General features: G+C 48.9%; 1 protein-coding gene across 5 annotated transcripts in view; it reads right to left on the minus strand.

Annotated features, from left to right (window-relative positions):
- The window catches only part of PAPLN (papilin, proteoglycan like sulfated glycoprotein), a 63,532-nt gene that overhangs the window by 18,614 nt on the left and 32,548 nt on the right, over nt 1–12,370 (minus strand). For 4 of the 5 annotated variants that reach the window (XR_011047982.1, XM_068398505.1, XM_068398503.1 and 1 more), the window contains exons 12-21: nt 9,985–10,192; nt 8,061–8,237; nt 6,621–6,777; nt 5,914–6,000; nt 5,083–5,386; nt 4,838–4,952; nt 4,018–4,147; nt 2,122–2,773; nt 1,210–1,347; nt 226–350 (exon numbers count right to left, since the gene is read on the minus strand). Coding sequence is in view for 4 of the 5 variants with exons in the window: in XM_068398505.1 (XP_068254606.1) it covers nt 226–350; nt 1,210–1,347; nt 2,122–2,773; nt 4,018–4,147; nt 4,838–4,952; nt 5,083–5,386; nt 5,914–6,000; nt 6,621–6,777; nt 8,061–8,237; nt 9,985–10,192 (2,093 nt within the window). In the remaining variant the exon portion in view is untranslated. The remainder of the gene's footprint in view (nt 1–225; nt 351–1,209; nt 1,348–2,121; nt 2,774–4,017; nt 4,148–4,837; nt 4,953–5,082; nt 5,387–5,913; nt 6,001–6,620; nt 6,778–8,060; nt 8,238–9,984; nt 10,193–12,370) is intronic. The other variant, XM_068398504.1, reaches the window with a different exon arrangement.

The raw sequence follows: 12,370 nt of genomic DNA on the forward strand, positions 1-12,370 counted from the left end.
GCCCTGCTGCCTCCACACTCCCTCTTGGCACCCCTACAGCAGAGGAGACCGACTGCTTTGACTAGATCTTGGGACACCAGTGCCATGGATTGAAGGCAACGCTGCTAGCACGGTGTCGCAGCGGGGGAATTTTGCTCCTGCAGCTGGCTTTATCCTCCTGTTGTCAATAACCATTAATGAGGAGCCCTGAGCTACCTCTGTGGTCTTAAGTGGAAGATAAGTCACCTATGATCCGTAACTGAATCCGTCGGCTCTCTGTCCTCCCATCAGAAATGAGGCATGTGTAAGTCCCGGCGTCCTCTGGCTTGACGTGGCTGATCACTAAGGAGCTGTCGGACTGGTACGTGTGCCTGCAACAGGAGCAAGGCTGAACTGCCTCTGCCTGGCCACTGACAGCAAGTGGCCGAGGCAGAGTAGCCCTTCGTGCTGATGTTACATAAACCATCACCATGTAGTGCCCTCCCCGGCTTAGAAAAAAACAAAATACTGTTGACCACAGAGGGGTCACAGGCAGGGGAAATAACTGTGGCAGAAAGGAGGTCAGGAACAGAGAGGAAACTGAGATGGGAAAACAGGGAACTGCTTTCAGCAGCCCTCTCCCACAAGGAGGCAAAGTGCCCTTCCAGGCAGGAGCTTGAGCCCCAGCAGTCATCTGCAAACAGAAAAGCAGAACTGGGCTTTTCTTAACTGTGAGTTTCATAACAAAGTCACTGTCTGGCTCCAAACCGTTGCTGGAAATGGAGCTCCCAGGAAAAACAGGCTTTACAAGTAGTTTTTAAAAAAAATTATATTTTAGATGGGAGTGCCAGAAACTTCCAGACAGAGGAACTCTGAGTTATGTGGCTGTAAGCTTCACCCTGGACTACTGAGTGCTGCCCCAAGATGAATCCCAACAGAGACAACGTTTTTCTGTACCACTACCCACATGTCAGCTTCCACCAGTGCCTTGTTATGAGACAGCACTTGTTGTGCCCCATAACACGAGCCAATGCCTCAGTACTATTGCAGGCTGCATCTGTTTCTGCTGTGCACAGACCAGGTCAATACATGGGCTCGTTTATTTATTCATCCTTTTGGGTTTTAGTGTTTTGGGTTTTTTTTTTTAGAATGTTAACAATGTAATAAGATTACAAAAAAGCAGGCAAGCATATTTGGCATTCTGCCCAGCAAGGAGCACATCTGCTCTACAATGAAGGGAGCTGAGCTCACCTGTCAGAGGAGACTGGTCGGCCATCCTTCATCCACTCCACTCTGGAGAAGGGGGACGTGCCTGTCTTGCAGACCAGCTGGATGTTTTGTCCCACTGCTGCTGTCACAAGAGAGGCCTTGGCTTCCTCCAAAATGGCTCTGAAAGAGAAATCGATTCCCTTGGCACCTCAGCTGCCTGCCTCTCCTCTGGGTCCTCTAATGTGAGTCTGGATGAGTCACAACCACAAGACAGAGCAGGACCGGCTGCCCACTCAGCGCTGAGCAGACCCACAAGGCAACACGTGGGGAGCCCTCTCCTACATGGCAAAGGCTGCTCTGGGCAGACTGAATGCTACAGTATCTCCAGGAAGAGAGAGAGTCCTACAATCCCTCTCTTCTGAAGGAACTAGGTTCAGCTTAGCAGACAGACACAGATCCAGTGCAAACACATTTAGATCTAGCTCTATGCACTCCTGATTTTCAGGGTGACACTCTCTGGATCCTGACCCAAACTCTGCATCTTAAAAGCCTTCCCTAGAACAACCCACTGCTGCACCATGCAGTGCTGAGATAAAGGCTCTGAAGCCAGACAGTCAGCTAAATTTGTTGGTCAGAACAAGAAAAACACCTATGGATTCTCATTTACAGTGTAAGAATGCCTCCTGGACAACAACCGCAGGATCCTGCAGTCTTTTCACACACCATGCTTCCAGTGCTGTCAGAGAGCAGGTAGAGTGTAAAGAAAGAGACAGCAGATAACTCCAGGGCCTGAATAATTTGATTTACCAAAGGGCCACATGTATAGCCAGTCCATGGCACGGTATTCCCAGTTAGCTGGTTCTGACTGGGGAAACTCTTTCACTCCAGAGGAAGCCGCACTGACGTTTCACAATGAGCTGGCAGAACAGGGCGGGGGAAAAAGAAAATCATCACCTGTGCAGAGCCCGTGCTGGAAACAAGTCTGCAGATGCCTGGTGCCCAAATCCCTCTGTCATGGAAACATCTGCTCCGAAAGCCTTATGCCACTGCTTGCCTTCCTGGGGCAGCACCTGCTGGCCCCTGCTACTCAGCCTCCCTGAGGGCCCAGGCACTGCTGTTTCCCACAAGTGCAGCTGGCTCAGGCTGTCCGATCTGCTTTGCTGGGTGCCCCAGCGCTGGCTCTCCAGCACACCAGTCCTTAGCAAGGATGCTGGCAGCACCTCACTTCTCCAGCTGTCCTGTCTGTGGCTGTCTTGTGTGGTGTGTGAAGCCCCATAGGCTCTTCCTTCTTGGTTGTGACTTGCAGACTCCCTCGGGGGCAGCTGCTGCTGACCCCGAGCATCCCCTGTACGAGAGCCGGAGTCAGTGTGCTGGCGTTGCAGGGCTCCTGTGCCAGAAGAGGGCTGGTGCTCCAGGGCACTGACCCCCACAGGGTTGTGGCACGCTCTCATGCACTCCTCCTCCGAGGCAAAGCTGTTTTTATTGCCATGACAGCCGCCGTACCAAAACCGGTTGCACTTGCCAACGATAGTCACAAAGTACCAGCGAGTGGTCCAGTTTGTGCAGGGGCCGTGGGCACTGGGCAGCAGGCATGTGACAGGATACGCTACCAAACAGAGCAGAACAGAGGGAGATGTGAGGGTCAAGAAGCACAAAGGTCTGGGTGCTTGAAGCCTCCTACCTAGATGATCTGATGGGCCTTGTGGGCAGAGGGCAGGTATGAAAGTAGGACACCTGGGTTTTGCACCCAGCTCCACTTTGAAACTGGGCAGCTGCTCACATGTTTCTTTCTCCCCCAGTTTTGCCACTGGTGGAAAGAAAACCAACCTCAGAGACATTTCTGAATCTAGATACTAGACAGATTCTTTATGGCCTTTCTCAGGGAATTGTGCAGCTGCAAGGTTGGCTCTGAGGCTTCCTCTCCTGCAAGGGGCATGTGGCTGCCGCTTGCACATTTCCAGCCCACAAAGCATGTGGATTAGACCCAGTTGTGAAGCCTCATGTGTTACAGAATATCCCTCCACACACTGATATAAAGAGGAGCATAGTCCAACATGTCTACAAATGGAGCCCTGTGCTCCGAGTCACAGGTATCACAGCCACAGGCTGACAAACACTCTATACTGAGGGGTCCTTTGCCAAGCTGTGGTTGAGCAGAAAGGATCCAGAGAGCTTTCCCCTTCCCCAAGGCAGCCCCACGGGACTGGCCACCAAGAAATCTCTGTGCTGCAGCAAAAGGGCAAGGCAATGCAGCAGCAATGTGCCTGCAGAGGATACAGCTGGGAACTAAAGGAGCAGAGATGCTTTTGCCCAGCAGCTCTAGTGCCCTCATAGAACAGCAGGCACTGCATTGAACTCTGCTGCCTGAAAGCATCCATGCAGCCCTGAGCAACACCTCCATCCTTAGCTGTAGCTCTCATTCCATGCCTGTCCATGGGCTGTCAGAAGGCTGAGCATGGCCCCGATTCCTCAGAGAGGCCCTACTTCTCCCAAACCCAGGTAACTAGTTTGGAGCACTCCAGGCTGTATCAGGGTGACTCCTCAGAGGCAAACAGCTCCCTAGAAGTCCTACAGTCTGACAGAGATCATGCAAACATACTTCTGTCCAACTATCAGCAGAGGGCAACAAGAATATCTGCGGTAGCAGACAAAACTGAACCATGTGGCTGCTTTCCTACGCTCCCTCCAAGCTTCCCCCAGCCCTGGCCACCAGGCAGAATTTCTTTTCAAAGAGATAATTTACTACACTTTACAGAGAGCAGAGCCTCTACACAGGAAGTTGCCATATGCTACTCTATTCTGCAGGATTCTTCCTACATTTCTAAACCAAGAAGCCAAAGTATCACTTACGGTAGTTGGGCCTTTTGAGACATCCTTCCCCTTGAGGACCTGAAGCTGAAGCGACATTGTCAAAACAGCAGCCGTACATGGAACTGCGGCACTCGCCTGAGGGGTGCTTCTGGAACAAGGCTTGGCTTGCCTTAGAGACAGGAATTGAAAGCCAAAAGTTATCATGCATACATGAGGACAGTAGCACATGCAAGGCACCGTGTCCAAGCTGTCGGCTGCAGAAGGCCAGCTGTTAGAGGAACGACTATTTTTTTGTTTGCCTCCTAGAGGCTTTCATGCTTGGAAGGGGTGGGAAACCTGGCTGTCAGCCATGGAGCCAGGGCTGCACTTCTCTGCAAGACAGACCTAACTAGCCCAGCAGCAGGCCAGTTTTTTCAGCTGGCCTCATCAAGCACCCCAAGCTATGAGAGGAATTACTTCCCTGACTATTTTGCCCTCAATTAAGCTGCAGAGTTGACAAACAAAGGCAATGAAGAGTGGCCATGGTTTTCCCATTTTTTCTCCTAGAAACTGGATGGCAAGTTTCTGACTGACAGTAATTTGATTACTCAGGATTATTCAATCAGTTCTACATAGGATGGTCTTCTACTTCTTAGACATCTCCCAACCACCTGCTCTGTGCCCTGCTTACAGAGGATCACAGGTGGATACCCCAGACTGAACAGGAGCGAAGTGGGCCAAAGGGCTTGATGCCATGCATGGAGTATCAGTCTCCAGCATTACTGGCAGAGATGAAGCACAACAGAAAGCCACAATCTGAGTCAAATCTGAATCTTCCTATCTGGTGGATGGCTAAAACACAAAGGGTTTGTACACCTACTGTTGGAGCATCTGCAGTGGGCTTATTTCTGCTTGCTTGAACATCATGGTAATGTGGGCATCCCATGTTGTTTGGACCCTGAGCAGCCAATACTCCATCAGGACAGCATCCATACCTACAGGCAGAAGGCAGAAGGGCTGCAGCAATACCTGACCTGCCCGGCTCAACAGGCACAGGCTGTAAATTTCAGTAAGCCCCCAGGAAAGGCAATGCCTCCCTGGTCAGGCCTACCTACTTCCAGCTACCTGTTTCGGTGACAAGTGCTGATGGGGCAACCTCTCCCCAAAGGGCCTGAAGCTGGAGTATGCCCATCTGGGCAGCAGCCGTGTGGGCTTCGATGACAGTCCTGAGAGCCAGTCCCTGCAGTGGGGTCCTGAGAGAAGCTGAGCTGATGGGAACCCGATGAGCGTGACTGGGATTCCCAGCGAACAGGCAACAAGTTGATGCCACGGTCCTTGGTGGGTGGGATGTGGTGATTCCCAGAGGTACTACGGATCGTGGAGCTCCCCGGGAGCATCCTTTCATCATCAGAATCTGGGGAGAGAGCTCCTTAAAACATGCAGGTGATCATTAAAATCTGGTCAGTTTTCCTCATCTCTGCTCTCTTTCACCTGCCCAAGGCTACAAGGCAGGCTTTTCCGTATCAGGATTTCACCTGAATGTGTGTCTTCTGGCTTACTCTTCCGGATTTGGTTGTCCTGAGGTTCTTTTGCTTGCTGCCCTGACCATTATTCCTGTTGTCCCATGAGAAACCAGCTGCCACGTTAGTGTAGTCCCCTCACATGATCCTTTCTTCTTCCTATGATCTGCTTTGGGCAGCATTTCTCTCAGCCAGCACTTAACTCATGCTGCCAGAGCCTCGGATCTATATACTGTACAGTCTGTTCTGCATGAACAGATTCAGATACTGCTCACTATTGTGTAAAAAAATCTACACTTTGTCTCTGGCTCCACAGATTTCTAGAAGTCCGTGAAAGGAACAAGAGAAATGAAGAAAAGAAGTAACCCTTCCCTTACCACACCCTGTTTCAAGTCCACCATTACCAAAAACCCAAACTAACAAAATTCTTCCAAACCTGTGGCAGGGCTGTTTGGGTTGTAACGTGTCAGCAAGGACTGGCGAGTAACATCGTATCCCATAGTGTCCTGCATACTGGGGACTTCTGCAAACACAGACATACACAAAATAATTGCAGTTAGTCCAGCCCTATGTTCTAACAATTGCAAATACATCCAGGAGCCAACAGGAGACTAAAGACATGAAAATGTTTCTCTTCTCCTGGAACAGCTGCTGAGCAGCAATTGGATTCGACTGGATTGTCAGGATAGTGGCCCGAGATGGGTAGGGAGGCAAAAGTCAACATTTCAGCTCTGGCGTGAAGACTAGACACAGACAGCAAGCAAAATCTTCTGAGCACTTGTGCCTCCTTTATAGCTGGTTCACAAAGGGATGAGAGCTGGCTATAGTTTTTAGCTACTGAGCCTGCCCAGGTTGCCATCCTTCTTGACTGGGAGTCCTGGGGTCAGTCTGCAGCACACACTGGGACAGAGCCATCGCAGAATACTGAATTCAGAATGTTGTTCCCAAGCCTCTTACATACATTTCAAACAGCCCAGGTACTGGGTTTCTGAAGATGCCACGGTTATGTGCACAAAACAAACACACAGGATGGAGACAGGCAGGCAAGAAGCTGAGAACATAAGCTGGTGTGCAAAGCTGGGAATTTCTACTCCTAAACAAAAGCATCTTAGGAAGAGCTAGGTATGCAGCAATACCACTCACGCTGTGGCAGGTAGCAGGGCTGCACATTGCAGCTACCCAGGGTGGCTGGTTTCTGTGGCTGGATGGCTTTGCATGTCTCAGGACTGTAGAATTTGGAGTCGCCGTCAGCGCAGATGACTTGGCGCGTCCGGATGCCTGAATTGCAGCTCTTCGAACACTTGGGCACAGAGACAAGGCAAGTGAGCAGGCAGCAGAGGCTGAATGCAGAAACCCCACAGACCAGAAGTGTGGAACAGCTGCATGATTAGCTGCAGGCTGAGCACAGCTTCCTTCATCATGACAAAGCAAACAATACTTCAGCTGGATTCATCTGAACAATTAGAAAACCGTACTTGAAACCATTTTACCAAATGTTGCACCCAGCCCTGAAGCATTAGGCTCCGAGCCATGCTCGGCCTGTAACATCCAGATGAGCTGCTGTTACCCACAGTGGTGTGTGGCAGGGAGCTGGAGTGAATTATTTCAGCCTGGCCTGAAGGCATCGCAATACTGTGGGGATCCACCAGCTGTGAGACAGTCAGTTTTGAACTATGCATTTAAGAGTTCAGTTTACAACAGGAAAGCAAACTGGTGGCTTTCTTCTAAGCAGCTAACTGGAGTTCCTCTCACTGGAAGCTGTGGATGAAGAGGGAACAACGAGCAGCAGCTCAGGGGAGGGGAGAGGATGAGGTATCTGCATAACCCACCTGCTCATGGCAAGCTCTACAAGTATTTCTCTCTCTTATTCAGGTGCAGGCAGGAGCCCTTCTGATGTCAGAAATCCAGGGGCCAGGAAAGATCAGATTAAAGGTATGCAACTTTTTTAGCTGTTATTAAAACTTAGCCCACATCTCATGAAGAACCAGATGTACCATGTTTTAACTCAGAACAAGCTGGTCTCCTAGCACAGAAGGGAAAATGTGTGTTTGGAAGTCATCTGAATCTACCCCCATCTCCTCCCCCTAGCACTTTTCCCAGGTTGAACACAGTCTGGCTCCTTCCACAAAGACAAGCCTAATCCAGCTGAAGCACAGTTTATCTGGACAATAACAAAAATGCACTTTAACCCATATCACCAAATGCAATGACCAGTCCTGAAGCCTGGAGCCATACTCAGCCAGAGAGCTGTTGTGCTACTCACAGCGATGGAGCGAAGAATTGGGGATAAGCAGCAAGAGTGGATTGTTTCAGCTTATTGGCTGCATTTTGCCACTGTCACTGAAACTATAATCCCCCCCCTCAGAAGGATTTATTTTTGTAGCAGCTGCATACAAAGCAGGCAGCAGATTAACTGGAGCATTACTAGTGCCAGTTACAACGCAGCTGAGTCAAGGGACTGGTAATGAAGAAGTACATGCTCCTAGCCTCAGTCAATGTGCAGACTGCACAGATCAAAGCGTGTTTGCAAGGAGCACAGCAATATAATCAGTTATTTCTGAGCCATGAAAGAGTGATGCTCACCAGGCCCCAGTCTCCAACATGCCAGCCAATTTCCTGGATGCAGTTCTCTTTGAGGCAGGGCTGGGTGGCTAATGGCTTTGGCTCCATTAGGCAAGCGAAGTCCTGAGCCTGAGAGCCCTGCTGTGTCCTGCAGGTGACAATCCGGGTCTGGACCCCTTCCCCACAGCTGGCAGAGCACTGCAGAAAGGGACCCAACAATTACAAGGAAACACCTGGTTTCCACTCGCATTTCCAGGCTGTGATCCCTAACATTAGGGCAGAGCACCATTTTTAGGTTGCCTAAAACAACGAATCATCATTAAAATCATCTTCTGGGATGACAGTTAGCAGAGTAGTTGTTTATGCTGTAGAAGAGACAATAAGGCACGGTGGATAGGGTCTGGGAGATCTGGAGCTCACTGCATGATTTTGGTCTAGTCATATCATTTCTCCTGATCTCTACACCAAAGAAGGCATGGAGAATGATTTTGAAAAAAAATATCAATACTGCAGAATACATTGAGAGTAATGGCAGAAAATACCTGGAACCTCATGTTATTTGCTCCTGATTAAAATCAGCTCAAGGTAAAGAATTCAAGGGAAGATAAAAAGATTAGGTTCTTGTGTTGCTTGTGTCTTTGCCTGAAGACCTTGTGCTCCATTTTTATGGTGTGGAGCTGTGACAAAACTTCTATACTAGTAACTGGTTTGTGACATTTTCAATGCCCTTTTAAATTCACAGTGATGTTTCCTGGAATCCAGCCTACTTCTCCATGAATTACCAAGGTCTCTTACAGAGAGCATGAACTTGAGGACAGTTTGAATTACTTCAGATGAGCTTGCCAGCTGAGTTTCATCCATTCATCTACTAGAGTGACCTCTGAGAGTACATGAAACAGTCACTTTTGAGAATCCACGAATGAATCACTTAGAAATCAGTTTGTAAAAACATGACACTTGGTGCCTTCCCCAAATAGTGCTTTTACTCTGGAACCCTGAAATCATCTCAGTATTCACACCTCGCATCTCACAAGAGGAAAAAAAAAAAAAAAAGACAAAAAAAAAGACTTTACAGACTAGGTTGTCATGCCTCAAAGTTGCATTTTATGCTGCTGCACCACTCAGACAAAGTACCACCACAAATGCATGTACTTCTTTTAAAAGAGGAAAATTCTCCTGTGCTTTAGGGACTGAGTAGAGACCACCTTTACTTTCTAAGCCCTTAGAACATAAGATGCCTTCTAAATGCCTGGCTGGCAGCACTGAGCATGTACAGTTTGAACGGTTTCCTCTCCTGGAGATATAAATGTACACAGGCATCAAAAATGCACCACGCAGCTGTGTTTAGAGAAGCCCCGCACTGACACACAGCAAACAGCAGGTCACCAGTGTTTCAAGAGTACCTTGCTTACTGGCTGTTGTGATTTTAGTACTGCTGTCCAAGGCTAGTAATGCTGAGGCAGCAATATGCATGGAAATAAACGGCACAGGCAGGAGCAATGAGCTCCTGTTTTACAGAGGAGGGAGTGTTACTGCACATCATCAGCTGAGGGACAGCAGCTCTCATACCCGTCCTCCACCTTCACCAGGCCTGACTCAGAAACTCAGCCAGTGTCAGGTCTGGTGGATCTGATAAAAATACAGGAGTGAGGAAAGGACTGGCAGACCGGAGAAGAGAGAAAATGCACTGAGAGGAGCAGAGGTGCAGGGGCATGCACGGTTTTGAGGAACAGGGATGTGTTTATAGGAGGGCGTAGCTGCTAGCTGGCTGGAGAACTTGTTTGGAGGACTTCAGGGACAAGTCCTATACCTCTGCATGCCACCTATCCAGGGACACACACCTTTTACAGTCTCAGAAAAGAAGCCTGGCTCTTTATCCCCAGGCTTTGGCAGATCCTCCTTCAGTAGGTGCCAAGAGGCAGTTGCCTCCCCCACACAAACTCACCTCTGACCAGGGCCCTGTGCTCCAGGTTGCACACTGTCTCATGTTGCAGGGCTGACTGCTGCGAGGCTGCTGTGTGAAGGCCATGCACTCAGCGTTATCCACCACCCCTTGGGAGCTCTGACCATCGAACGCCACGCAGTAAACGGAGCGAGTCTGGGTGCCCCCACCACAGGTAGCTGAGCAGGATCCCCACTCTCCCGTTTTCCACCTGCAGGTCACGGATTCAAGCAAATAAACATAAGCCCAGCTAAACCGCCCGGAGGCACGGGGGAGGTCAGTGCTGCCTCCCTGTTGTAATCAGACATGGAAAATGTCCCTTTGCAGAATAGAGGCAGAAGTGAGCTCCCATTTGACCAAGCGCTGCCCAGCTTAATTGGCAATGCAGAGCAAGAGTCCCACTCAAGAGACAGCCCCCCTGCTACAAAACACTTGTTTCTCTGGAAGTGCAGAGCTCTCCCAGAGAGGGAAGTTTTCTCTCCATGGTTTTTGGTCTCTCGATGTCTGCAAAAATGCCATGCCTGGAATGGAACATCAAAAAAAAAGAAAGAAAAAACAAAGAAAACAATCCAGATCAGCTGAAAGAAAAGCAACCCTCACCAGCCTAACCACTCCAGCCATTATCAGAAACAGTACAACCAAGCCAAGATCTCACTCTGCCTGCAAACCATGCCAGACACTCTCAGAAGTGCTTGTGAACTTTCCGCTGACAGCCAGTAGAAAGCCGGTTTATTCCTCCCATCAGCCAAATTCTCTAACAGCAACACACACAAAAAAGTCCCAGAAACGTTAAATAGATTTTGTCCTGTGTCTGGTTGCTGAAGCTGTCACAGAAATGATACACCCTTGCTAATGGAAGGGGAAATGTCCACAAAACAATTTGACTGGTCAGATGCTAAAATCCCTGACCCTGTCCGCTCCGGTGTCTCAGAGCTGCCTAGGTAGCTGGGAGCACAGCTTACATGCCCTGGCTTCAGGGACAACATGGTGTTTCATTTCTGACTCCAGGGTGCTGAGCAGTCAAAAGGCACTGGCAGTGGAGGGAGAGCATCATGGTGATCTGCTTGTCAACTGCTACCTCCCCTTGCAGTCAGGTAAGCCCTGACTTCAGGGAGGGAAGGCAGTTCATGTTTTCTCCCCTAGACTTCCAGCTGCTTTCCTGATCTGCCCTCACCACCCCTGAACTGAGTTTCAGCCAGCCAATTCACATTCACACCCTACCAGAAACTCCACAGCAGACTCAGCCATGTTTATCTTCTTAAGATATCCTTCTTTATTGCTAAAGATGCAAATATCAGTGCAAAACTGAATGGCTGTTGCTATAAAATAAGATGTTCGCTTTGGAAAGGGAACAACTACAGCAAGTAGAAGCTACTTAGAGCAGTGTGGTTTGCAGGGCCCAAAACAAATGTATTGATCAAGATTTTTCAGAAGCTCCAGTGGGGATAACTCCCCCTCCCCAAAACTGTATTCTGCCTCCTATAAAGCAAATGTACAGTTTTAGAAAGGCTGTATCAACTGTTTGGGCTCACTTACAGCTTCCTTCAGTTGCAAGTCAAGACATCTTCTCTGACACTTGTTTCATTTCCTTTGTAAGACAAGGTCAACCATAAGGCTGGGACCCTCATCAGAGGGCAAAGAATTGCAAGTCCTAAGCTATTAGCAGTTTGCCAAGGACAGCTATTTTGCTTTTGATCTTTTTTACTTCTCATACCTCAGTGTACATTGTAGGTATTGTATCCGTCACGTCCTTGTACTCATCACAGTATATAGGCACATTTCTGCCTGCTATAGAGCCCATGCCAAAGAAAGAAGAGCTTTTGAGAAACTCTGAGGCTTGTGCTATGGTACACTGGCATCCTGGCAAATGTTTCCATCGCCCAATCCATGATGCTCTCTTTTCCTTTCTGTTCTTTTCTTTGTCTTGATAACCCAAACACAAATCTTCCAGAACATCCCTTCACCTCTCTACCCTGATTTCAGAGAAAAAACAATTATCAGGATAAGCAGCTAAAAGCTATGAAGAAACTGTCCCCTTCTCAGTCCCATAAAAATCAAGTTACCAGAAGCACGGACAACCACCTAAGCAAAGCTGCCAGCCAGCACCCTCCATCACCATTTTGATAAGCAAGAATCAAAAGCAAAGCACCACCCACTGCTACCACCAGAGCCAAAGAGGAAAGCCCCCACATTCCCACAGACTTCAGTGGGCAACTAGGTGGCAAGCAGAGGAGAGCAGCTGCCTTCCTGTGCTTTCTATAACCTCCTTCTCCTTGTTACCTCTTCATCTGAGAGCTCCATGCTCCACTGTGGCTCCAGGCTTGTGGCAGATAGATGTAAGAAGTCCTTTATACACAAAACAAAGGATTTAAAGAACTTAAAACAAGTA

Source organism: Nyctibius grandis, chromosome 4, assembly GCF_013368605.1.
Source record: "Nyctibius grandis isolate bNycGra1 chromosome 4, bNycGra1.pri, whole genome shotgun sequence".
Lineage (NCBI taxonomy): Eukaryota > Metazoa > Chordata > Aves > Nyctibiiformes > Nyctibiidae > Nyctibius > Nyctibius grandis.